The 24,197-nt window shown below is 37.5% G+C and overlaps 1 protein-coding gene across 1 annotated transcript in view; it reads right to left on the bottom strand.

Annotated features, from left to right (window-relative positions):
- SCFD1 (sec1 family domain containing 1) overlaps positions 1–24,197 on the bottom strand; it is a 121,285-nt gene that overhangs the window by 21,346 nt on the left and 75,742 nt on the right. The window contains exons 18-20 of the mRNA XM_049612961.1: positions 21,551–21,613; positions 15,547–15,622; positions 6,919–6,972 (exon numbers count right to left, since the gene is read on the bottom strand). Coding sequence (XP_049468918.1) covers positions 6,919–6,972; positions 15,547–15,622; positions 21,551–21,613 — 193 coding nt within the window. The remainder of the gene's footprint in view (positions 1–6,918; positions 6,973–15,546; positions 15,623–21,550; positions 21,614–24,197) is intronic.

The raw sequence follows: 24,197 nt of genomic DNA on the forward strand, positions 1-24,197 counted from the left end.
TTCCTTCCCCTCCCCCATGGGTTTCTGTTATGTTTCTCAGGATCCACATAAGAGTGAAACCATATGGTATCTGTCTTTCTCTGTATGGCTTATTTCACTTAGCATCACACTCTCCAGTTCCATCCATGTTGCTACAAAAGGCCATATTTCATTTTTTCTCATTGCCACGTAGTATTCCATTGTGTATATAAACCACAATTTCTTTATCCATTCATCAGTTGATGGACATTTAGGCTCTTTCCATAATTTGGCTATTGTTGAGAGTGCTGCTATAAACATTGGGGTACAGGTGCCCCTATGCATCAGTACTCCTGTATCCCTTGGATAAATTCCTAGCAGTGCTATTGCTGGGTCATAGGGTAGGTCTATTTTTAATTTTCTGAAGAACCTCCACACTGCTTTCCAGAGCGGCTGCACCAATTTGCATTCCCACCAACAGTGCAAGAGGGTTCCTGTTTCTCCACATCCTCTCCAGCATCTATAGTCTCCTGATTTCTTCATTTTGGCCACTCTGACTGGCGTGAGGTGATATCTGAGTGTGGTTTTGATTTGTATTTCCCTGATAAGGAGCGACGTTGAACATCTTTTCATGTGCCTGTTGGCCATCCGGATGTCTTCTTTAGAGAAGTGTCTATTCATGTTTTCTGCCCATTTCTTCACTGGGTTATTTGTTTTTCGGGTGTGGAGTTTGATGAGCTCTTTATAGATTTTGGATACTAGCCCTTTGTCCGATGTGTCATTTGCAAATATCTTTTCCCATTCCGTTGGTTGCCTTTTAGTTTTGTTGGTTGTTTCCTTTGCTGTGCAGAAGCTTTTTATCTTCATAAGGTCCCAGTAATTCACTTTTGCTTTTAATTCCCTTGCCTTTGGGGATGTGCCGAGTAAGAGATTGCTACGGCTGAGGTCAGAGAGGTCTTTTCCTGCTTTCTCCTCTAAGGTTTTGATGGTTTCCTGTCTCACATTCAGGTCCTTTATCCATTTTGAGTTTATTTTTGTGAATGGTGTGAGAAAGTGGTCTAGTTTCAACCTTCTGCATGTTGCTGTCCAGTTCTCCCAGCACCATTTGTTAAAGAGACTGTCTTTTTTCCATTGGATGTTCTTTCCTGCTTTGTCAAAGATGAGTTGGCCATACGTTTGTGGGTCTAGTTCTGGGGTTTCTATTCTATTCCATTGGTCTATGTGTCTGTTTTTATGCCAATACCATGCTGACTTGATGATGACAGCTTTGTAGTAGAGGCTAAAGTCTGGGATTGTGATGCCTCCTGCTTTGGTCTTCCTCTTCAAAATTACTTTGGCTATTCGGGGCCTTTTGTGGTTCCATATGAATTTTAGGATTGCTTGTTCTAGTTTCGAGAAGAATGCTGGTGCAATTTTGATTGGGATTGCATTGAATGTGTAGATAGCTTTGGGTAGTGTTGACATTTTGACAATATTTATTCTTCCAATCCATGAGCAGGGAATGTCTTTCCATTTCTTTATATCTTCTTCAATTACCTGCATAAGCTTTCTATAGTTTTCAGCATACAGATCTTTTACATCTTTGGTTAGATTTATTCCTAGGTATTTTATGCTTCTTGGTGCAATTGTGAATGGGATCAGTTTCTTCATTTGTCTTTCTGTTGCTTCATTGTTAGTGTATAAGAATGCAACTGATTTCTGCACATTGATTTTGTATCCTGCAACTTTGCTGAATTCATGTATCAGTTCTAGCAGACTTTTGGTGGAGTCTATCGGATTTTCCATGTATAATATCATGTCATCTGCAAAAAGCGAAAGCTTGACTTCGTCTTTGCCAATTTTGATGCCTTTGATTTCCTTTTGTTGTCTGATTGCTGATGCTAGAACTTCCAGCACTATATTAAACAACAGCGGTGACAGTGGGCATCCCTGTCGTGTTCCTGATCTCAGGGAAAAAGCTCTCAGTTTTTCCACGTTGAGGATGATGTTAGCTGTGGGCTTTTCATAAATGGCCTTTATGATCTTTAAGTATGTTCCTTCTATCCCGACTTTCTCAAGGGTTTTTATTAAGAAAGGGTGCTGGATTTTGTCAAAGGCCTTTTCTGCATCGATTGACAGGATCATATGGTTCTTCTCTTTTTTTTTTGTTAATGTGATGTATCACGTTGATCGATTTGCGAATGTTGAACCAGCCCTGCATCCCAGGAATGAATCCCACTTGATCATGGTGAATAATTCTTTTTATATGCTGTTGAATTCGATTTGCTAGTATCTTATTAAGAATTTTTGCATCCATATTCATCAGGGATATTGGCCTGTAGTTCTCTTTTTTTACTGGGTCTCTGTCTGCTTTAGGAATCAAAGTAATACTGGCTTCATAGAATGAGTCTGGAAGTTTTCCTTCCCTTTCTATTTCTTGGAATAGCTTGAGAAGGATAGGTATTATCTCTGCTTTAAATGTCTGGTAGAACTCCCCTGGGAAGCCATCTGGTCCTGGACTCTTATTTGTTGGGAGATTTTTGATAACCGATTCAATTTCTTCGCTGGTTATGGGTCTGTTCAAGCTTTCTATTTCCTCCTGATTGAGTTTTGGAAGAGTGTGGGTGTTTAGAAATTTGTCCATTTCTTCCAGGTTGTCCAATTTGCTGGCATATAATTTTTCATAGTATTCCCTGATAATTGTTTGTATCTCTGAGGGATTGGTTGTAATCATTCCATTTTCATTCATGATTTTATCTATTTGGGTCATCTCCCTTTTCTTTTTGAGAAGCCTGGCTAGAGGTTTGTCAATTTTGTTTATTTTTTCAAAAAACCAACTCTTGGTTTCGTTGATCTGCTCTACAGTTTTTTTAGATTCTATATTGTTTATTTCTGCTCTGATCTTTATTATTTCTCTTCTTCTGCTGGGTTTAGGCTGCCTTTGCTGTTCTGCTTCTATTTCCTTTAGGTGTGCTGTTAGATTTTGTATTTGGGATTTTTCTTGTTTCTTGAGATAGGCCTGGATTGCAATGTATTTTCCTCTCAGGACTGCCTTCGCTGCGTCCCAAAGCGTTTGGATTGTTGTATTTTCATTTTCGTTTGTTTCCATGTATATTTTAATTTCTTCTCTAATTGCCTGGTTGACCCACTCATTCGTTAGTAGGGTGTTCTTTAACCTCCATGCTTTTGGAGGTTTTCCAGACTTTTTCCTGTGGTTGATTTCAAGCTTCATAGCATTGTGGTCTGAAAGTATGCATGGTATAATTTCAATTCTTGTAAACTTATGAAGGGCTGTTTTGTGACCCAGTATATGATCTATCTTGGAGAATGTTCCATGTGCACTCGAGAAGAAAGTATATTCTGTTGCTTTGGGATGCAGAGTTCTAAATATATCTGTCAAGTCCATCTGATCCAATGTATCATTCAGGGCCCTTGTTTCTTTATTGACTGTGTGTCTAGATGATCTATCCATTTCTGTAAGTGGGGTGTTAAAGTCCCCTGCAATGACCACATTCTTATCAATAAGGTTGCTTATGTTTATGAGTAATTGTTTTATATATCTGGGGGCTCGGGTATTTGGCGCATAGACATTTATAATAGTTAGCTCTTCCTGGTGGATAGACCCTGTGATTATTATATAATGCCCTTCTTCATCTCTTGTTACAGCCTTTAATTTAAAGTCTAGTTTGTCTGATATAAGTATGGCTACTCCAGCTTTCTTTTGGCTTCCAGGAGCATGATAAATAGTTCTCCATCCCCTCACTCTCAATCTAAAGGTGTCCTCAGATCTAAAATGAGTCTCTTGTAGACAGCAAATAGATGGGTCTTGTTTTTTTATCCATTCTGATACCCTATGTCTTTTAGTTGGCGCATTTAATCCATTTACATTCAGTGTTATTATAGAAAGATATGGGTTTAGAGTCATTGTGATGTCTGTATGTTTTATGCTTGTAGTGATGTCTCTGGTACTTTGTCTCACAGGATCCCCCTTAGCATCTCTTGTAGGGCTGGTTTCGTGGTGACAAATTCCTTCAGTTTTTGTTTGTTTGGGAAGACCTTTATCTCTCCTTCTATTCTAAATGACAGACTTGCTGGATAAAGGATTCTCGGCTGCATATTTTTTCTGTTTAGCACACTGTAGATATCGTGCCAAGCCTTTCTGGCCTGCCAAGTTTCAAAGGAGAGATCAGTCACGAGTCTTATAGGTCTCCCTTTATAAGTGAGGGCACGTTTATCCCTTGCTGCTTTCAGAATTTTCTCTTTATCCTTGTATTTTGCCAGTTTCACTATGATATGTCGTGCAGAAGATCGATTCAAGTTACGTCTGAAGGGAGTTCTCTGTGCCTCTTGGATTTCAATGCCTTTTTCCTTCCCCAGTTCAGGGAAGTTCTCAGCTATAATTTGTTCAAGTACCCCTTCAGCACCTTTCCCTCTCTCTTCCTCCTCTGGGATACCAATTATGCGTATATTATTTTTTTTTAGTGTATCACTTAGTTCTCTAATTTTCCCCTCATACTCCTGGATTTTTTTATCTCTTTCTTTCAGCTTCCTCTTTCTCCATAACTTTATCTTCTAGTTCACCTATTCTCTCCTCTGCCTCTTCAAGCCGAGCCATCGTGGATTCCATTTTGTTTTGCATTTCGTTTAAAGCGTTTTTCAACTCCTCATGACTGTTCCTTAGTCCCTCGATCTTTGTGGCAAGAGATTCCCTGCTGTCCTGTATACTGTTTTCAAGCCCAGCGATTAATTTTATGACTATTATTCTAAATTCACTTTCTGTTATATTATTTAAATCCTTTTTGATCAGTTCATTAGCTGTTGTTATTTCCTGGAGATTCTTCTGAGGGGAATTCTTCCGTTTGGTCATTTTGGAGAGTCCCTGGCGTGGTGAGGACCTGCAGTGCACTTCCCTGTGCTGTGGTGTATAACTGGAGTTAGTGGGCGGGGCCGCAGTCCGACCCGATGTCTGCCCCCAGCCCACCGCTGGGGCCACAGTCAGACTGGTGTGTGCCTTCTCTTCCCCTCTCCTAGGGGCGGGATTCACTGTGGGGTGGCGTGTCCCGTCTGGGCTACTTGCACACTGCCAGGCTTGTGTTGCTGGGGATCTGGCGTATTAGCTGGGGTGGGTAGGCAAGGTGCACGGGGGCAGGAGGGGCAGGCTTAGCTCACTTCTCCTTAGGTGATCCACTCCAGGAGGAGCCCTGTGGCAGCGGGAGGGAGTCAGATCCGCTGCCGGAGGTTTGGCTCCGCAGAAGCACAGAGTTGGGTGTTTGCGCGGAGCGAGCAAGTTCCCTGGCAGGAACTGGTTCCCTTTGGGATTTTGGCTGGGGGATGGGCAGGGGAGATGGCGCTGGCGCCTTTGTTCCCCGCCAAGCTGAGCTCTGCCGTCCGGGGGCTCAGCAGCTCTCCCTCCCTTTGTCCTCCAGCCTTCCCGCTTTCCGAGCAGAGCTGTTAACTTATGACCTCCCAGACGCTAAGTCGCGCTTGCTGTCGGAACACAGTCTGTCCGGCCCCTCCGCTTTTGCCAGCCAGACTCGGGGGCTCTGCTTGGCCGGCGAGCCGCCCCTCCGCCCCGGCTCCCTCCCGCCAGTCCGTGGAGCGCGCACCGCCTCGCCGCCCTTCCTACCCTCTTCCGTGGGCCTCTAGTCTGCGCTTGACTCCGGAGACTCCCTTCTGCTAATCCTCTGGCAGTTTTCTGGGTTCTTTAGGCAGGTGTAGGTGGAATCTAAGTGATCGGCAGGACGCGTTGTGAGCCCCGCGTCCTCCTACGCCGCCATCTCCTTTCCTTATTTAATCGCAACAAAGTATCTTAAACTTAACTTCCTTAACCCCTTATAGATTTGGCATCTGCCTAAAATTCTGCATTTATTCGTATTTTTAATCTTTAGTGTTTGGGATAATATCTCTCACATATTTATAGCTTATTATGACTTACTGTTCTCTAAGATAACTAGTTTTAAGTATATACTTCTTTCAGGCTTTCAGGCTTTTCAAGAATTGTTATTACTTCATATATTCTAGGATGTTTTAACAAAGTCTATTGTTACTACATTGTATACCATTTTCTCTGTATCAACTCCTAGATGGAAGAATCCAATCCCTTATCTCTTAACATTATAGACAATTATTCTCTCATTACTTTCATAATTGTAGTTACCCCTTTGGGGGATGTTTTTATTACACTCTTTGTTTCCACATGGGCAGATTTTTAAGTAAGTTTTTGTTAATTCCCTTTGATATTATAACCATGTTTTAACAATTACAAAAAGTGACACATTGATCTGAAGATTCTGCTCATTCTTAGCACGGGATCCTAAGCCTTGCTGCCAAGTCTATACAGAGATCCAGATCAATCCAAACTAGGGTTTTGATGCTGCCTTTCTTGATTCTAGACTCTTGTGACAACCGCATTCTAGCTGCCATAGAAACAGGATGGGCTGTTTTATGAAACAGATTGTGATGATTTTCACATTCTTTTAGCTTGGAAACCCAGTAAATGCTAAGAATATTTATCGGTCTATCTATCCAACAATTTATCTCTCTCAATTTACTTTTCAGCCCAAAAGAATTTAGTGCTATCTGAACACATGCACTTAAAAATTTCACTTCTCTCCTAATTTAATTTTATAAAGTTAAATTGCTCGGGTACTCTTTATACTACATCAATTGATGCTCACTAGTTGTCATTTACAGAAACTTGCTCCTTAGGATATATTTTATCTACATTTAATTATACATGAAGAATATAATCTACATTTAATTTGGATGAGAGCTGGCCAGAATAGTTACAGCAGCTGAGAAAACCAATTCTCATTACCTGTGATAATGACTAAAAACAGGCTCTTGGAGAACATGGACTCTTTTTTTCCCTCATGTAGTCTGCTGTGATTAAGTGCACAATGAACTCAGATTTTATTATCTTTCATAAACTGAGTTTGATACATTCACGAATTTACAAGTACAATATTATACGTTACTCACAGGATTTGACTTCATCTCCATGAGATTGTCTAAAATACGAGTAACAGGTAGATTCTGTAGAAAACATAAATATTTTGTTAAATATTAGAAAAATAATCAAAATTGTTCTCTATTAACAAAACAACCAAACCATTTCACATTTAACTATGCTTACTTTTTGATTAAACATATTCTAAAATTAAGAATTCAGTGAATGGTGTCATAGATGTAAATATCCTTGGCACTACTGAAGTTTCTAGGAAAAAAAATATATAATTCTAAATCAAAAGGTCCTTTTAATGTGAAAGTGTAACCAGGTTTCAGTATAAACACGTTTGGGCTTTTCACTTTGTTGGATGTTTGTTTTTTAATACTAGTAATTGCAATCTTCTGATAAAATAAGAATCCCATTTTCCCCCCATTTCTTTTCTGTAGATAGTAAGTAAGAGTTTCTTTCAACAGAGTAACTTAGGAGCATCTGGGTGGCTCAACTGGTTGAGCGGTTTACTTTGGCTCAGGTCATGATCTCATGGTACATGAGTTTGAGCCCCACATCTAGCTCTCTGTTGTCAGCACAGAGCCCACTTTGGATCCTCCGTCTCCCTCTCTCTCTGCCCCTTCCCCCACTCACGCTCTCTTTTTCTCAAAATAAACATTAAAAAAAAAAAAAGAATAAGAAGAGTAACTTAAAGTTTGAAGAAACTCAGAGTCTCTCATTTCTAATGTATATTCTTTTAAGCCAGTGGGGCGCCTGGGTGGCCCAGTTGGATGAGCATCCGACTCCGGCTCAGGTCATGATCTTGTGGTTCACGAGTTCGAGCCCCACGTCACACTCTGTGCTGACAGCTCAGAGCCTGGAGCCTGCTTCAGATTCTGTGTCTCCCTCTCTCTGCCCCTCCCTGATTCATACTCACTCTCTCTCAAAAATAAACATTAGAAAAAAATTTATATTCTTCTAAGCCAAAAAAATACTTGTGCTCTTCCAAAAATGGGGAAATGGATACACACAAATTTTATTGACCATTTTTGTTTTGCCTGGGATAAACTCCAAATTTCCAATGACATACTTCATTGTCTTCTTACAGAGTAAATTTCACGTTGAACATGAATGTTTAACACTGATATTGGCAGAAGATTGCCTCTTGACATGCTTACATGCCTTGGGATACGAAATAGTATTGTTCCATTTCAATCTGATGATTTTTATCATTATTTTAACATAACAACACATGGAATACAGAAAATTTACTAAGTGACTATTATGTCTGTTCAAACTGCATTCCCACTGGGATGATATTCTGCCCACTTTGAACCGATTTCCTTTGTGAACTGTACAGGATGTTCTGTAAAGAATATTTTGTATCTTAGAGACTTCATACAACAAAGGCAACATTAAATCTGATTATTTAAATGTAGATAACAAACACATTACTATTTTACAAAAGTTTTGCTTTCTTTAGGACATAAAATATTTTGTTGCTAAAATGGATTATCACTATGGAAAATGCTGCTTTGCCCAGACAGAAAATTTGTATTTCTTTTTTCTTTCTCTATATTAGCAAGTAAAAACCTTTTAAGATGATTTTACCAAGTAAAATTAAAGCTATTTCATTATTCCCTATTTGTGTTGGCCAGAAACTTTTTAATATAAACAAAACACCAAAGGTTCAATCTAACTAAATGTACTTCCTGAATTCTATAATTTAGAATTAAAAAAAAAATAAGGCAGCTCAAAATTTTACCTTTTAAGTTTTGTTTCAAATACAATTGAGCTTATTCATGCAGGAATAAGTCTAAGCCATGACAATCTCTGAAGAATGACTGGGAGCAGATTTAAATCTATAAAAACGCTTTATCCAAAAGAAAAAACTACCCTTATATATTTAACTACAGTTAACAATAACAAAAGATGATGAAGTGCTTTGCAAAATAACAGGAGGGAATAATTTTTTAAAAACACCTGGAGCAAGAATACATTAAAATTATAAGATTTTACTAAATTAATTTTATACCAACTTCTTAACTTGCATACAACTCTCCACTGAGCTCCCTGAATTGCATTACTAGATCTGTACAATGGAGACAAATTCAGGAAAGATGTTATGTAATGACTAAAGTCATAAGAGTCATACTACTATATTTTTGAAAATACTTGGAAATTTTTGAGTATTTCTATTAGTATCTCATGATAAATCCTCCTGCAGTATAAAAATTAGATTTTTCTAAAAGGTACAACTAAATTTTGGTTTGTATTTTATAGCTCTGCAATACCTACAAACCTGCCAGTCAACAGGTCATTAAATAACGTAAGAAAAATTTCTTTCTAGCAGAATACTTTAGAAGTTCATGAGCCCAGGGACAGTTGTTTTTGTCTGGTCTTTACAACCACATAACACCCAAAGAATCATTTACCACTGCTGCACCATAGGATATTCACATACTGTCAGTGATTAAGGAAAACTTCAAGTGTAGAGAATGATAAAGGAAAGGCCTAAGAAACAGTACAACTTCTGAGTTCTTTGTCACCAACTATGAGATATCCAGGTTTTGTTCTTTGCCTAAGTGAAGGCTTGAATTGAGTTAATCATTTAAAAAATCAATTTTATATTACTAATAATTTATATACAAGACTAACCAACTTTTACTGACTGAAAACAAACTGACCTGTGGCAGCTTACAGCAAAGAATAAACATCAGAAGGAAACCATACAATTTTCTTTGTTCAACAAATGTTACCTTACTCATCTTTAGAAACACAAAAATTTTCTGTAGCTCAATAAAAGATATAAATGAAATATAATCAAATAAAAAACTCATTAACTGTTTAAAAAATTCCCAAGCATAGGGGAGCCTGTGTGGCTTAGTCAGTTAAGCGTCCGACTTCAGCTCAGGTCATGATCTCACACCTCCTGAGTTCGAGCCCCACATCAGGCTCTGTGCTGACAGCTCAGAGCCTGGAGCCTGCTTCGGATTCTGTGTCTCCCTCGCTCTCTGCCCCTTCCCTGCTCATGCTCTCTTTGTCTCAAAATAAACATTAAAAACAAACAAACAAAAGCAAACAAAATATTCCCAAACATTTTTCAGTGTTTTTGGGAACTGTTTTAGAAATAAAATGTAAAACATTATCGTGTGGGTTAGCATTAAATCTTTATTAGCAGCAAGCCTTACTATAGACATAGATTTGAGAGATAAAAGTCTCATAAACATGAATATCCTACATTAAGTATCACTATTTCTAAAATCCTCAAATTTAGATACATGAACTAGAAATTTTATTTGGAGAAAAAAATAAAAAATAAATAAAAAAAAAAGGATTCTAAAAACCCTTACTGGTTTTATGACCATAGTTATGTTCTATGATTTTAGTCACTGGAAAAGGCTGAATAAAAACAATGTTAATCTTATCTCTGATGATGTAATTGCTTAAAAACAAACTGAAACAGAATGTGCACAGAAGTTAAAAAACAATCTAAGCAAAGTAATACAGCTTTACACCTAAAACAGTTAAAAATTTTTTTTTCCCTTTAGTTCTCCTAGAATTAGCCACTTACTCTATACTGCCAGCTGGTCTATAGTGACTATTTGATGCTGAAGTCAGCATTGAGATTGTGACAAGAATTGCTCCTGTCTTGATTATCAAAACCCTGGTGAATGAAAACCAGTTTGTGGACTTCCTTGAATGCTTTTTTTTTCCCCCCCAAGTAAGCTTCACACCCAACACGAGCCCAACACAGGGCTTGAAATCATGACCCTGGGATCAAGACCTAAGGTGAGATCAAGAGTCATAAACCTAACTGACTAAGCCACCCAGGTGCCCCAAGAATGCTTATCTTGAAGACTATGTTAGCCAAGTAACTAATAAGATGAAATGTGTGGATACCAGAAATACATTGGAAATGAGGAATTATCAACGACATAGGGATGGAAAGTTGTCAGTGAAGTAAAGATAGGAAAAGGGAGGGGGTATAAGATGGATCATCTATTTCCAAAATTTTAAAATTATATACCAGAAAGGGATCTATGGATGAATCCAACATCCACATCTTACAGATGAGGAAATAATAAAATATAAAGGGGTGTTTTTTCCATAATCACAGTATGCTAATGGCAATGAAATCAAGAAAATAAGATCACATGGACCCAATAAAACACATCCAGTCCTCTATCACTCAGTTTCAACAATGATCAACTCATGGCAAATCCTGTCTACTCTCACCTATTCCCCACTTTCCTAGGTTGTTTTAAAAGAAGTCCTCAATAAAAAATCATTTCAGTCATCAATATTTCAGTATATATTTTCAAAATATAAGAACTCATAAAAAACTATAACACTACTAGCACAACTAAAATAATAATTTCTTAATACAGTAATATCCAGTTAATGTTAAAATTTCCCTATTTCAAACATTTATTGTTGAGTTTTCTCATTCAAATCACAAACTTAAGGGCCACACACTGGAGTTAGATGATACACCTTTTAACTTTTTTTAACCTACTGGTTTCCACTGCTTGCAATTTATTTGTTAATTCATTTGAAAAGAGTGATTATTTTAGCAAACAATCCAAAGTGAAATAGGAAACTTCTAAATTATGCAACTTTGTGCTATATTATTCATCACATTCTTGTACAATTATCCTCGCACAAATAAATTCCAAATCTGTGAATATCATTCAAATGGTATAAAACCATTTGATGCAGAAAACTTATGTTGCCCAAGCAACGAAGCATAAAAAGCTCTTAAAGGCAACATAGAAAACTGCACATGAGACATCGTATTCTTTTTATTTATAACTTAAAACATTTACTCAGATTAAAAAATGTAAAATAATAGAGATTTTAAGAGTCATAAAGTACTCAAAACTTTGCAAGTATCAAAGTGGCAGAATTCATCTCTAGCAGTCTCTTCTCTGGTCATCTCTTTCCTCTTAGTTCCCAAACTGCCCCAGATCTCCCATTGCAGTACTGCTAAATTTTAGAACATTAGGGCAATGTAACTTTTTAAATGGATTTCTATTAGTTTAAACATTTCTAGAACAATAGACTCTTTTTTAATTATTCAACTGAAAAAGACTGCACACATATACACACATACATGTATGCACCAAGGTCTGGGAAGGATGTAGAGAAACTAGCACTGTAAGTCAATGCTAGTCGGTGTACCTTTTCTGGAGGGCCACTTGGTATTATTTACTAATAAGAACAATTAGAAATGTTCACCCTTTTGATTCTATAATTCAACTATAGGAATTTATCAGATAGAAGTAATCAGAGACAAATACCCAGAAAAGAACTAACATTTAAATATTAGGTATATATCCATCAGAATACTCTTTTTTTTTTTTTTGAAACAATAACAAATGATTGTATTAGACTGTTTTTTTCTTATTTTCAAAAATGTTTATTTATTTTGAGAGAGAAAGTGAGCGAGAGAGCACAGGGGAAGTGCAGAGAGAGGGAGAGAGAAAATCCCAAGCAAGCTCTGCACTGTCAGCACAGAGCCCAGCATGGGACTCGAACTCATGAACTGTGAGATCATGACCTGAGCTGAAATCAAGAGTAATGTGCACTTAACCAACTGAGCCATGCAAGTGCCATTTTTTTTTTTTTTTTAAAGTAGGTTCCACACCTAGTGTGGAGCCCATCGTGGGGCTTAGGCTCACAACTTTTGAGATCAAGATCTGAGCTTAGACCAAGAGTTGGACACTTAACCAAATGAGCCACCCAGACACCCCTAAATATTTTTTAGTATGACTTTTCTTTTTACTTCAAAATATAAAATGAACCATCCTCCCACAACAAAAAAATCACATTTATTTCCTCTATGTTGAGCCTAAATGTCTCATTAACTTACACTTTTAAAAAAATGCATGGCTCTTCTAGTAGTAGCGGCAGAAATATCCTACAGATAGAGATAACTACCAATCATTCCAAAATTTACTTCTGTAAGTGAGAAACTGCCTATTTCAAAGCAGTTTGTTACTTGCAATGTTAAGAAAAGCAAAGGGATTTGAGGTTACAGATGATAGTTTTTATACTTTATGAACTTTAAACAAACTTTTGTGTTAGTACAAAATATTTAACTAGATCAGTTTAGACACCTATTACAAACATCACTAGTGGACATTTATGTGAATAATAAGCTCAGAAAGTAAGAACATTCCAAAAATTAAAGTCTCTAATTTGTCCATACTATGAGCTATTCCACTATTGCGATTTCCTTGTAAGAGTAACCCATTAAGAAAAATATGTAATTCTCCTTAAACATAAATTTAACTACATGTGGCTACACAACACCCACTCTATCTACCGAAAGGCAGACATTATGTTAGGAACTGGTGGTTCCCTTTTTGTCTCACATAACAAAATCATCTTGTCCATAGTTAATGCTAAATAACTATCATTATTGGTGGTGTGACAGAGATTCTCTCTTGACAAAACTTTACTCAGGCTCCTCTGACCTCTCTTTCAATGAGGACTTGACTTCTGAACTTCTGTGTCCATATTTGCACAGCCCACTTTAAAAAGCATCCTGCTAAGTTAGTTTAGCAAGAATCTCTCATTTTCTATACCTGATTACCCTTCTTATCTGGTCAGGTTCCTCATCCTCTCATCTCCCAGGTGATGTCTGATCTCATTGGCCTGCCTTCAGCAAGAATCCTGTTAGGGTGGTTTAGCCAGAATCCTCTTCCATCCCTGATGTTTCCTTTTAGTAATTTTACATCCACTGATTCCTACCCTGGTCCTTGGCTATAAATTCCCACTTCCCCTTGATGTATTTGGAATTGAGCCCAATCTTTCCCCCCAGGTACAAAACCTTACTGTGGTGGTCCCAATTCCTTTCACAGTGACCCCCCCTGAATGTCTGTCTTCCTATTCTTTCCCAAGTGTCATGAGTAATTTTCTCTTTAACAAGTGCTAGGTTAAACTGTAAAGTACAATACATTAATGTCTAATGTGCCCAACTTCCTATTTTGTATTTTTTTTTTTTAACTTGTATTTATTATTGAGAGACAGAGACAGAGTATGAGCATAGCAGGGGCGGAGATAGAGGGAGACACAGAATCTGAAGCAGGCTCCAGGCTCTGAGCTGTCAGCACAGAGCCTGACGTGGAGCCCGAACCCACGAACTGTGAGATCATGACCTGAGCTGAAGCTGTACGCTTAACTGACTGAGCCACCCAGGCGCCCCTTTCCACCTTTTCACCTTCTGCAGAAGAAAGATGAACAGACTCAGGGAAGTAATGTAAACCAGTAAAAGAGTGGATTAAGTACTTACTAGTGGCTCTTTACCAGGAGAGAGGTAGACTGTGAGGGAATGAAAAGAATTCCTAAGAGGGATAATGAAGCTAAAAAGTGTTCCCAAATAATTAGGAAATAATGCAATCTGGAATGTATCCTAAGTTTGGAAAGTCAAGAGCCCTTTAATTAAATAAAGCATATTAGTTTTTTTCACTGTTCTTTACTTATACTACATGTTTTTTATAATAAAACATCACTCAAATAAAGAACTGAATACTTACTATATATAAAGTGCTATGGAAAATTCAAAGATTGGTAAAAAAAATTCCTTGCTCTCAAGGATCTTATCAAGATCCTTATCAAGAAGTAAAACATTCTATGTCAATTATATCTCAATAAAACTGGGGGGGGGGGGGGCAGAGTAAAAAATAACATCAATACAAAATACTCCATGTAAATACTGTAAGGAAGATGAAAGTATGAAGAAAGCCCAGAGAAAGAAAAGATCAACCTTTTTCTGAAAACAAGTAAACACTGACTATTCACATCTGAATAACTGATAATCAACTCTCTTAAAAATTTGGGCTTTAAAATCTTTCTCATTATAAATTGAAATATTTATGTGTGAAATATTATGTTTTAGCCTTTCCTTCAACTATCTCAGTAAAAATAAGTAAAATAAAAAAATATAATAGTAATAATGAAACAAGAATGACAGGATGTTGTGTACTGAAGCTTGGTGAAGAGTTCAGGAAAGATTCCTATACTAATGTTTATTTGAAAATTTCCATAAAGTAAAAAACAAATCCTATTTGAAAACAAACAAAATTAATGATGACTTTCTGAAGCAGAATACTTATATATTAGATAGCAGAAAAAAAGAAAAACAAAAGTCACTAAAAAATGTTTTCTGTACAAAACTATTATTCCAAAATGAAGTGTAAAATCAGGCTATACTACTTTTGGGATAGTTTCATTACCCCAAAACATACATTCTACTTAAAATATTTTATTCTTACACAGACCTTTAGACCTTTAAGTTCATTTGCTTATTCTCTTAATATATGTTAAAACTTATATGCATTAGGTAACAGTTTATTATTCTAAGTAGGGTAAGTTCATTTTTCCAATCAATGTACTTTTACAAACCTGACAGTAAAGGAAAATCAAAGTGTCAATAAAGTCCAAATGAATTTAAAAAAAAAAAAAAAAAGCCTAAAATAACAGAGCCCTGAACTACACGTGTGAAAATATCATATTTTTAAATATGCCAGAAAGAGGCCCCTTGATTTTACTTTATTCCAAATATTTATAACTTGAATATATCTAGAAGGTATTCTAGCTAAGCAATCAACCTGTCAACATTTATGTTCAAAAATACCAGAATGTTTTCTAACAAGTATACTCACTTGCTGTTTCAATACCAGGTTCTTCACTCCTTCCATCACAAACTGTGACCCAGTATTCATGACTCGTGATAAGAGACTAGGGACAAAAGAAGAGGATTACCCTAAGTATAAATTATCTTTCCAATTTGTTACAGATAAATCATTTGCCTATTACACATGACCTGCTGAGGCTCACTGTACCTACCACTTGTATTCTCACTAAACAGTGACCCGAGAAGTTTTGCTTCCAGATATCCTGGCTGCAATTTTATCTAACAATAAAACAGTGATAAAATTGTCTATCAAGAATTATTAATAAAATGTAAAAATAAAAGCTGCCCTCAAATTAAGCATCTTATTTTATTTTTTAAAGTTTATTTATTTATTTTGAGAGAGAGAGAACGAACATGAGTGGGGGGCAGGTGTAGAAGGATGGAGAGATGGAGAGCGAGAATCCCAAGCAGGCTCTGTACTGTTAGTACAGAGCACAACACAGGGCTCCGTCTTATGAACTGTGAGATCATGACCTGAGCCAAAATCAAAAGTTGGACCAACTGACCCACCCAGGTGCCCCTCAAATTAAACATTTTTCCATTAGCATTTGCTTACTTCATGTCCCTGTGTCACGGTATTCCAAACCTTTTCATTATTAGCGTATTGGCTTTGGTGACCTGTGATCAGTGATCCTTGCTGTTCTTATTGTAATTATTTCGGGGTGCCACAATCCTTGCTCATGTAAGCTAGCAAACTTAACTGATAAATATAGTGGTGTGTTTTGAATGCTCCATCAACTGCCTGTTTCCCACTCTCTCACCCTCTCCTGGTGCCTCCCTATTCCCTAAGATACAACAATATTGAAATTAGGCCAATTAATAGCCCTATAATGGCCTGTATGTGTTCAGGCGAAAGGAAGAGTTACATGTCTCTCACTTTTATTTATTTATTTTTTGATGTCTGATCTTCTTTGTTCTTCTTAGAAAATCTCCTTTTGATTGGACTCAGACTAAGAGATAGAGGTTCTCAGAGGACAGCTTCTGTCTCTTGGCAATCTGTTCCTGGCAGTTTTTTTGGCCTCCTTTATTCTCTTGGCCAAAAGTTGAGCATTTTCTGCAGCCTCTTCCTTCTTTTTTCTTAGTATGCTGTTTCTTCAGTGCAATATGCCGACATCTGTGTTGGAGGACACGTGGAATAACAAGATTGCTGAATACTGAGCGCTTTGGTTCCTGGTTTCTTACCTTCTCTGTTCAGGGACTTTCTCACAGCATACTTGTGGATATCATCTTCTTTAGAGAGACTGAGAAGTCTGTGGATTCTGCTAGCTCTTTTGGGTCCCAGGTGATGAGGCACAGTATTATCAATGAGTCCAGGAATATCCTTCCCCTCCTTTTTTTTTTTCACAATGAGAACAAGTTGAGAACAATAAGACTGACACCCACAATGCAACCTTGAACAGATTTGCATCCTTGGTCTGTAGCGGAAATGACCCTTACTCAGAAGGCAGACACAGCCATGGGTCAAAACACTCTGCTTCACTGGGAATCCTTGTTTGTCATTGCCACCACTGATTCAGACTACATAATCCTTCTTCACCCAGAGCATCAGCAGCAATTTCTGTGGCCATATGCCTCCATAAAAGGTAAAAATTCTGTCTGCTGTCCACGTCAATGAGTTTCTGGAAGCCAGCAGCTGAGAAAGAGATGTTCAACTTCATCCTAAAGCAGTCTACCTACCACCTCTGAGGCGCATGAAAAAGAGCACATGTGTCTTACTTTAAATCAAAAGTTAGAAATAATTAAGTTTAGTGAGGAAGAAGGCATGTCAAAAGCTGAGACAGGCTGAAAGCTAAGCCTCTTGTGCCAGTTAGCCAAGTTGTGAATGCAAAGAAAAAGTTCTTGAAGGAAATTAAAAGTACTACTCTAGTGAGCTCACAAATAAGAAAGTGAAACAGACTTAATGCTGATAAGGAAAAAGTTAGAGTACTATGGATAGATCAAGCCAGCCACAAAATTCCCTTCAGCTAAAGCCTAATCCAGAGCAAGGCCCTAACTCTCTCCGATTCTACGAAGGCTGAGAGAGAAAAAAGAAAAATTTGAAGCTGGCAGAGGTTGGCTCATAAAATTTAAGGAAGGAAGCCACTGAGAAACTTAACAGAAGGCCATGGGGGAGGGGAAGGAAAAAAAAAAAAAGGTTAGAGAGGGAGGGAGCCAAAACATAAGAGACTGTTAAAAACTGAGAACAAACTGAGGGTTGATGGGGGGGGGGGGGGGGGGGGGGGGGGGGGGGGGGGGGGATTGAGGAGGGCGCCTGTTGGGGGGGGCACTGGGTGTTGTATGGAAACCAATCTGACAATAAATTTCATATTTAAAAAAAAATAAAAAAATAAAAAAAAAAAAGGAAGGAAGCCATCTCTGTAAGGTAAGTGCAGGGTGACACAAGAGCTGATGGAGGAGTTGAAGCAAGTTATCCAGATATAGCTAAGGTAATGAATGAAGGTGGCTACACTAAACAGTTTTTCAATACAGACAAAGAAACTTCTACTGGAAGAAGATGCCATCCAGCACTTACATAGCTAGAAGTAGTCAAGACTTGGCTTCAATTGGCTTCAAAACTTCAAGGACTCTTATTAAGGGCTATTGCAGCTGAGGACTTTAAATTGAAGCCAATGCTAATTTACCATTCTGAAAATCCCTAAGAATTATCCCTTAAGAATTATGTTACATCTCCTTTGCTGTGTTCTAGAAATAGAACAAAGCCTGGATGACAGCACATCTGTTTGCATGATTTACTGAATATTTTAAGCCCAGTGTTGAAACCTACTGCTCAGAAAAAAAGACACCTTTTCAAATATTACTGCCCACTGCCAACACACCTGGTTACTCAAGAGCTCTGATGGAGATGTACGCTGAAGTTAATGTTGTTTTCATGCCTGCTAAAAACTTATCCATTCTGCAGCCCATGGATCAAGGAATAATCCTGACTTTCAAGCCTTCTGATTAAAGAAATACATTTTGTAAGGCTATGTAACTGTTACAGATAGTGATTGCTCTGATGGATCTGGGCAAACTAAACTGAAAATCTTCTACAAAGGATTTACCATTCTAGATGCCAGTAAGAACATTCACAATTCATGGTAAGAGGTCAAACTATCATCATGAAAAAAAGTTTGGAGTAAATTGACTAAAACCCTCATAGATGACTTTAAGGGGTTCAGGACTTCAAGGGAAGAAGTAACTGCAGATGTGGTGGATACAGAGAACTAGAATTAGAAGAGCCTGAGGATAGGACTGAATTGCTGTAATCTCATGATACAACTTTAGTGAATGAGGAGTTGTTGCTTGTAGAAGGGCAAAGAAAGTAGTTTCTTGGGAATGAATCTACTCCCGGTGAAGACTGCTGAAATGACAACAAAGGATTTAGAATATTCCATAAATTTTGTTGACAAAACAGTTGCAGGGTTTGAGGGACTGACTCCAATTTTGAAAGAAGTTCTACAAGTAAATGCGATCAAGCTGCATGCGTGGTTACAGAGAAATCGTTTGTAAAGGAACAGTCCATTGATGCAATAAACCTCACCATTGTCTTATTTTAACAGGATGCAGCCACCCCAACCTTCACGAACCACCATCCTGAGCAGTCAGCAACCATCAATATCATGGCAAGACTCTTGACCAACAAAAAGATTACTGAAAGTTCAGATGATGGTTATCATTTTTTAGCAACAAACTATTAAAAAGCCTCATTTAAAAAAATGTTTATTTATTTATTTAGGGAGAGGGCGCATGCACACGGGGAGGAGAGAGGGTGGGTGAGGGCAGAAAGACAGGAGAGAGAATCCCAAGCAGGCTCCACACTATCAGCATTGAGCCTGAAGCAGGGTTTGATCCCATGAACCCATGATCAGGTGATACCATTACCTGAGCCCAAATCAAGAGCTGGATGCTCAATCGACTGAGTGACCCAGGCACCCCAGCAATAACTATTTTTAAATTAAGATATGTACATTTTTTTTTTTAACATTTATTTATTTTTGAGACAGAGAGAGACAGAGCATGAACGGGAGAGGGGCAGAGAGAGAGGGAGACACAGAATCGGAAGCAGGCTCCAGGCTCTGAGCCATCAGCCCAGAGCCTGACGCGGGGCTTGAACTCACAGACCGCGAGATCGTGACCTGAGCCGAAGTCGGACGCTCAACCGACTGAGCCACCCAGGCGCCCCAAGATATGTACATTTTTTAAAGACAAAATGCTATTATACCCTTAATAGACTACAGCACAGTACAAATGTAACTAACATGCACAGGAAACCAAAAAATTAATTTGGAGTTGTTTTATTGTATTATTTGCTTTATTGCAGTGGTCTGGAACTGAACCCCCAATACCTTTGAGCTATGTCTATAGGTTTTAGGCAAATTACAATTTGGAGAGAACTCCCTGCTTTCCTGATTGCCTTACTATTAAAACAATAAAATTAATGATAGTAAATCAGGATAACTTGTTTTAGGAATTCAAAACACATCAACATATTGAAAATATATATGGGTGTAAGTGTTACAAGTAAGTCAAAAAGTTACTATATTCTCTACATCACAGCAGCTAGATCCAGTCCTGTGTTTATACAATCTCCCCACAATACATAACCTCTATCACATAAAAATGTGAAGCATAACATACCTGGTGAATTTTACCTCAATTCTGAAGAAATGTTTGAGTATTTAACAACAAAAGTAACATCAACAAATGACCTGCCATATTGGGCATATATTTGTGGCTCAGTCAATCTCTCATTTGGGATCAAGGGATGTTTTGTGGGACAGAATGGTATTCCTGTATTATGATATCAGAAGGCTAGGGATAGCCTTCAAATCATCAAGATTTTCTTACAACACATTTTATTAAAATCCTCAACTACGAAATCCACAAGAAATCTTTAGGCTTTTAATATTCAGTTAAGATTTTAAGATATGGAACTGGAAAGTCTACTAAATACATGAGAGTAATTTCCAAATAAATTTCCTTTTCCCTATCTTGCCTTTACTCCTCTGTGAAATCAAAGGATGGACAAGGTGGAAATGCTTTAACAGAAACAAGAGAAAGTAATCTTTGTTGGAATGAAGAGTTCAGAGGCAATTCCCTGGTACCAGGCAACTCGAGGCACTGCTAACCTACACAGCACTGTATGAAGGTGAGGCTAGCTGGATTCATTCTGTCAAGCATTTAAAACACTTGCCTAGCTGAGTGTTTTCGCTTTTTGCAAACTGTTCCATTAAAACTGGAAGCTTGAGGTAAAGCTAGAATAAAACTGCTTTCCTCTGGATTGTACACTTTTATCCTAAAACTTAAAGAATTTGAAACAAGTATGGTATGAAAAAGAGTAGTTAGAATTACCTTGTTCAGTTACTTTGAAAATCATGCACACTATAGGATTCTGTGGAGTCAGGAGTCAGACCTAGACCTAGACCTCCTCCTACTATTAAATGATTTCCTCCCTGTCATTTAATAGTATGCCTACATCTCTCTTGAAGCTAAGTCTTGAGTGCCTAGCTCCAAATCTGTATTACTTATCAACAGTGATATAAAAGTAGCTTTAACCTTCATATAACTTCTGAAAATAAAAAAAATGTAATGTTTTAAGAACAAGGAAGCAAAAGAAGCCAATAGCTCATACCATGTAAAATATATTAACTTACATTTTATTTTAAAAAATGTTTATTTTGAAAAACATTATGTTTTTAATTATTTTTTTTTTATGTTTATTTTTTGAGAGAGAGAGAGAGCAAGGCTGAGGAAGGGCAGAAAAAGAGGGAGAGAGAAATCCCAAGCATGCTCCATGCTATCAGTGCAGAGCCCGATGTAGGGTTCAAACTCCCAAACTGTGAGATCATGACATGAGCCGAAACCAGGACTTGGGTGCTTACCAAATGAGCCACTCAGGTGCCCCAAAGTGTCAGTGTGCTTTTAGGGCTTGAGAGTCTAATTATGGTCTGGAGTACCAGACTTATTCCATCAGAATTATTAAAAATACTTACCCCATTGGCTTAGTAGTAGTGTTACCATAGCTGGCAGGAGCTGAGGCCATCTTGGCAAAAGCCCTATGAAATAAAAAAAGCTATACTGAAAAACTGATTATCAGAGCAAACATTCAGCATCACAGTATTAAAAACTCCACTGACTCTTACTATGCAGACATTTCTGAAAAGAGAATCATCTTTCAACGAATATAATACAATGTTTCAGTATAATGAGCACTGAAACAACTATATAAATGTTGACTATATGATTGGTAATCATGTAAAATGTTGTCCAAGTACAGTACAATTAGTACTGAAACACTGAGATTTTGTTTTGTTTTGTTTTGCAGTTTATGTATTTTGAGAGAGAGAAAGCACAAGCAGGGTGGAGAGGGAAGAGGGGGAGAGGGGGAGAGGGGGAGAGGGAGGGAGAGAGGGAGAGAGAGGGAGGGAATCCCAAGCAGGCTCTGGTCTACCAACACAGAGCCCAATGCAGGGCTCAAACCCACGAACTGCAAGATCATGACCCAAGCTGAAGTTGGATGTTCAACTGAATGAGCCACCCAGGCGCCCTTGAAATTCTTTAAAAAATACAAATGCATTCATTTCCCAAACATCAAGACTTTTTCCTTTTATTATATCTGGTCATTAACATGAAACAGACTTGCTGCCTTGAACGAACAATCATGAACTAAGTTTAGTCTCTTTATCAGTCCCCACATTCCATACTCCCTCATTCCCAGACATATGCCTTTGTTCATGCTGTCCTTTGAGGGGGATAAATGGACTGCCTTCTTCTCCAACAGAAATTGTGCATTTCCTTTTAAGACTCTGCTCAAAACTACTTTTTTCTTTTATTAAAAAAAAATTTTTTTTTAATGATTTATTTTTGAAAGAGAAACAGAGAGCACAAGCCAGGAAGGGGCAGAGAGACAGAGGGAGACACAGAATCCGAAGTAGGCTCCAAGCTCTGAGCTGTCAGCACAGAGTATGATGCAGGGCCTGAACCCACAAACTGTGAGATCATGACCTAAGCCGAAGTCGGACGGTTAACCAACTGAGCCACCCAGGTGCCCCAAAACCAATTTTTTCATTAAACTATTCTATCACCCAATGATTTTTCCTTTTAAGAGTTATTTTCTACAACACACACTTTTATACCTAATTGCATGTAGTCATTTATTTTCAAATCTTTTAAGTGTCCAGAATTCTCTTTAACTAAACTATACAATTTCTGAAGTCTGGCAAAAAGATGGCACTTAGATGTGCTTTTAAAAATATTTTCCTTCTGGGAGTATGTTTACCATAGAGAATTGAGGACACAAAATGCTCCCAAAAGAACCCTAACACTTTGAGGCTCACAATCATGATTTTTGTGTATATTCCTCTAATCCCTGGACACACATATATATAACATATATACTTTAAAAACAAAATTAATATACTGTAAAACTGTTTTGTAACATTTTAATAGCATACCATAAACACTTTATGTGACTCAATACTCTTTTATAATGATTCCTAACTATTTCAATTGTTTTTGTAAAAGAAAAAAAAGTTTACATAAATACGAGAAAATCATATGAGAGTAAAAAACGGAATGGAAATCACTAAGATGTGATAATTGAAATGTTAAAAACACTCTATTTCAACTGGGACAGAACTCACTGAAAATACCATTAGAGAAATCCCAAACACAAAAATCACAACCTTGTTCAGGAAGGAGGATGTGAATCAAATGTTTTCAGAAGTAGACTAGAATTTCTGCCTTCAACAAATACTTATTTTTCACTAGAATGAACTATATCTAAACAATATGCAAGGATTCAATAAATCATGGCACATTTTTATGGCTAAACAATATTCACACACTAAATAGTACCACTGAAGAAAATTTAAGAAACACTATTAAAAAAAACTTTTTAAAAATGTTTCTTTTTGAGGGGAGGGGAGGGAGGGTGGGAAAGTGGGGTTGGAGCAGAGACAAAGGAAGACAGAGAATCCCAAGCAGGCTCCACCAGTGCAAAGCCCGGCCTGTGGCTCGAGCTCACCAGCCGTGAGATCATGACCTGAGCCAAAGCTGGACATTCAACCGAATGAGCCACCCAGGTGCTCCAAGAAACACTATAATTATTTAAGAAAATGGACTGCTAAAATGAGTTAATGGAAAACTAGAATACAAAACTGTATCTATACTAATAATTTCCAAATTTTAAAAAATACATGTAATGTACATATAAAAAGATATACAGTGTTTAGCTGTAGACTTTGGATGATGATATTACAGGTAAATTTTTACCTCCTTTCTAACAGAGTTTTATACAATTTTCTTCAAAAAACTTGTATTACTCTTATAAAGAAAAATGCTAGGAATTACGTATTTTATAACCATATAAAATGATGTCCAAGACTGGCTTTCCTCTTCCAACAATAAATGTTTGATTAAGGAGTTCTCCACAAATCATAATGTAAAGAACAATGACATATGCCACAAAGCCAATGTGTAAAGGCATATATTATAAAAATTGGAAAAAGCAGTTTTCAGTTTCTCTTTTTAAACAGAGGTCTATTGTATATTTTCTTCTTATTACAAGAACATAGTGAAATAAAAAGAAATTTGAAAAAGCAGGGGCACCTGGCTGGCTCAGTCAGTAGAGCATATAAC

This window comes from Panthera uncia (genome assembly GCF_023721935.1).
Source record: "Panthera uncia isolate 11264 chromosome B3 unlocalized genomic scaffold, Puncia_PCG_1.0 HiC_scaffold_1, whole genome shotgun sequence".
Lineage (NCBI taxonomy): Eukaryota > Metazoa > Chordata > Mammalia > Carnivora > Felidae > Panthera > Panthera uncia.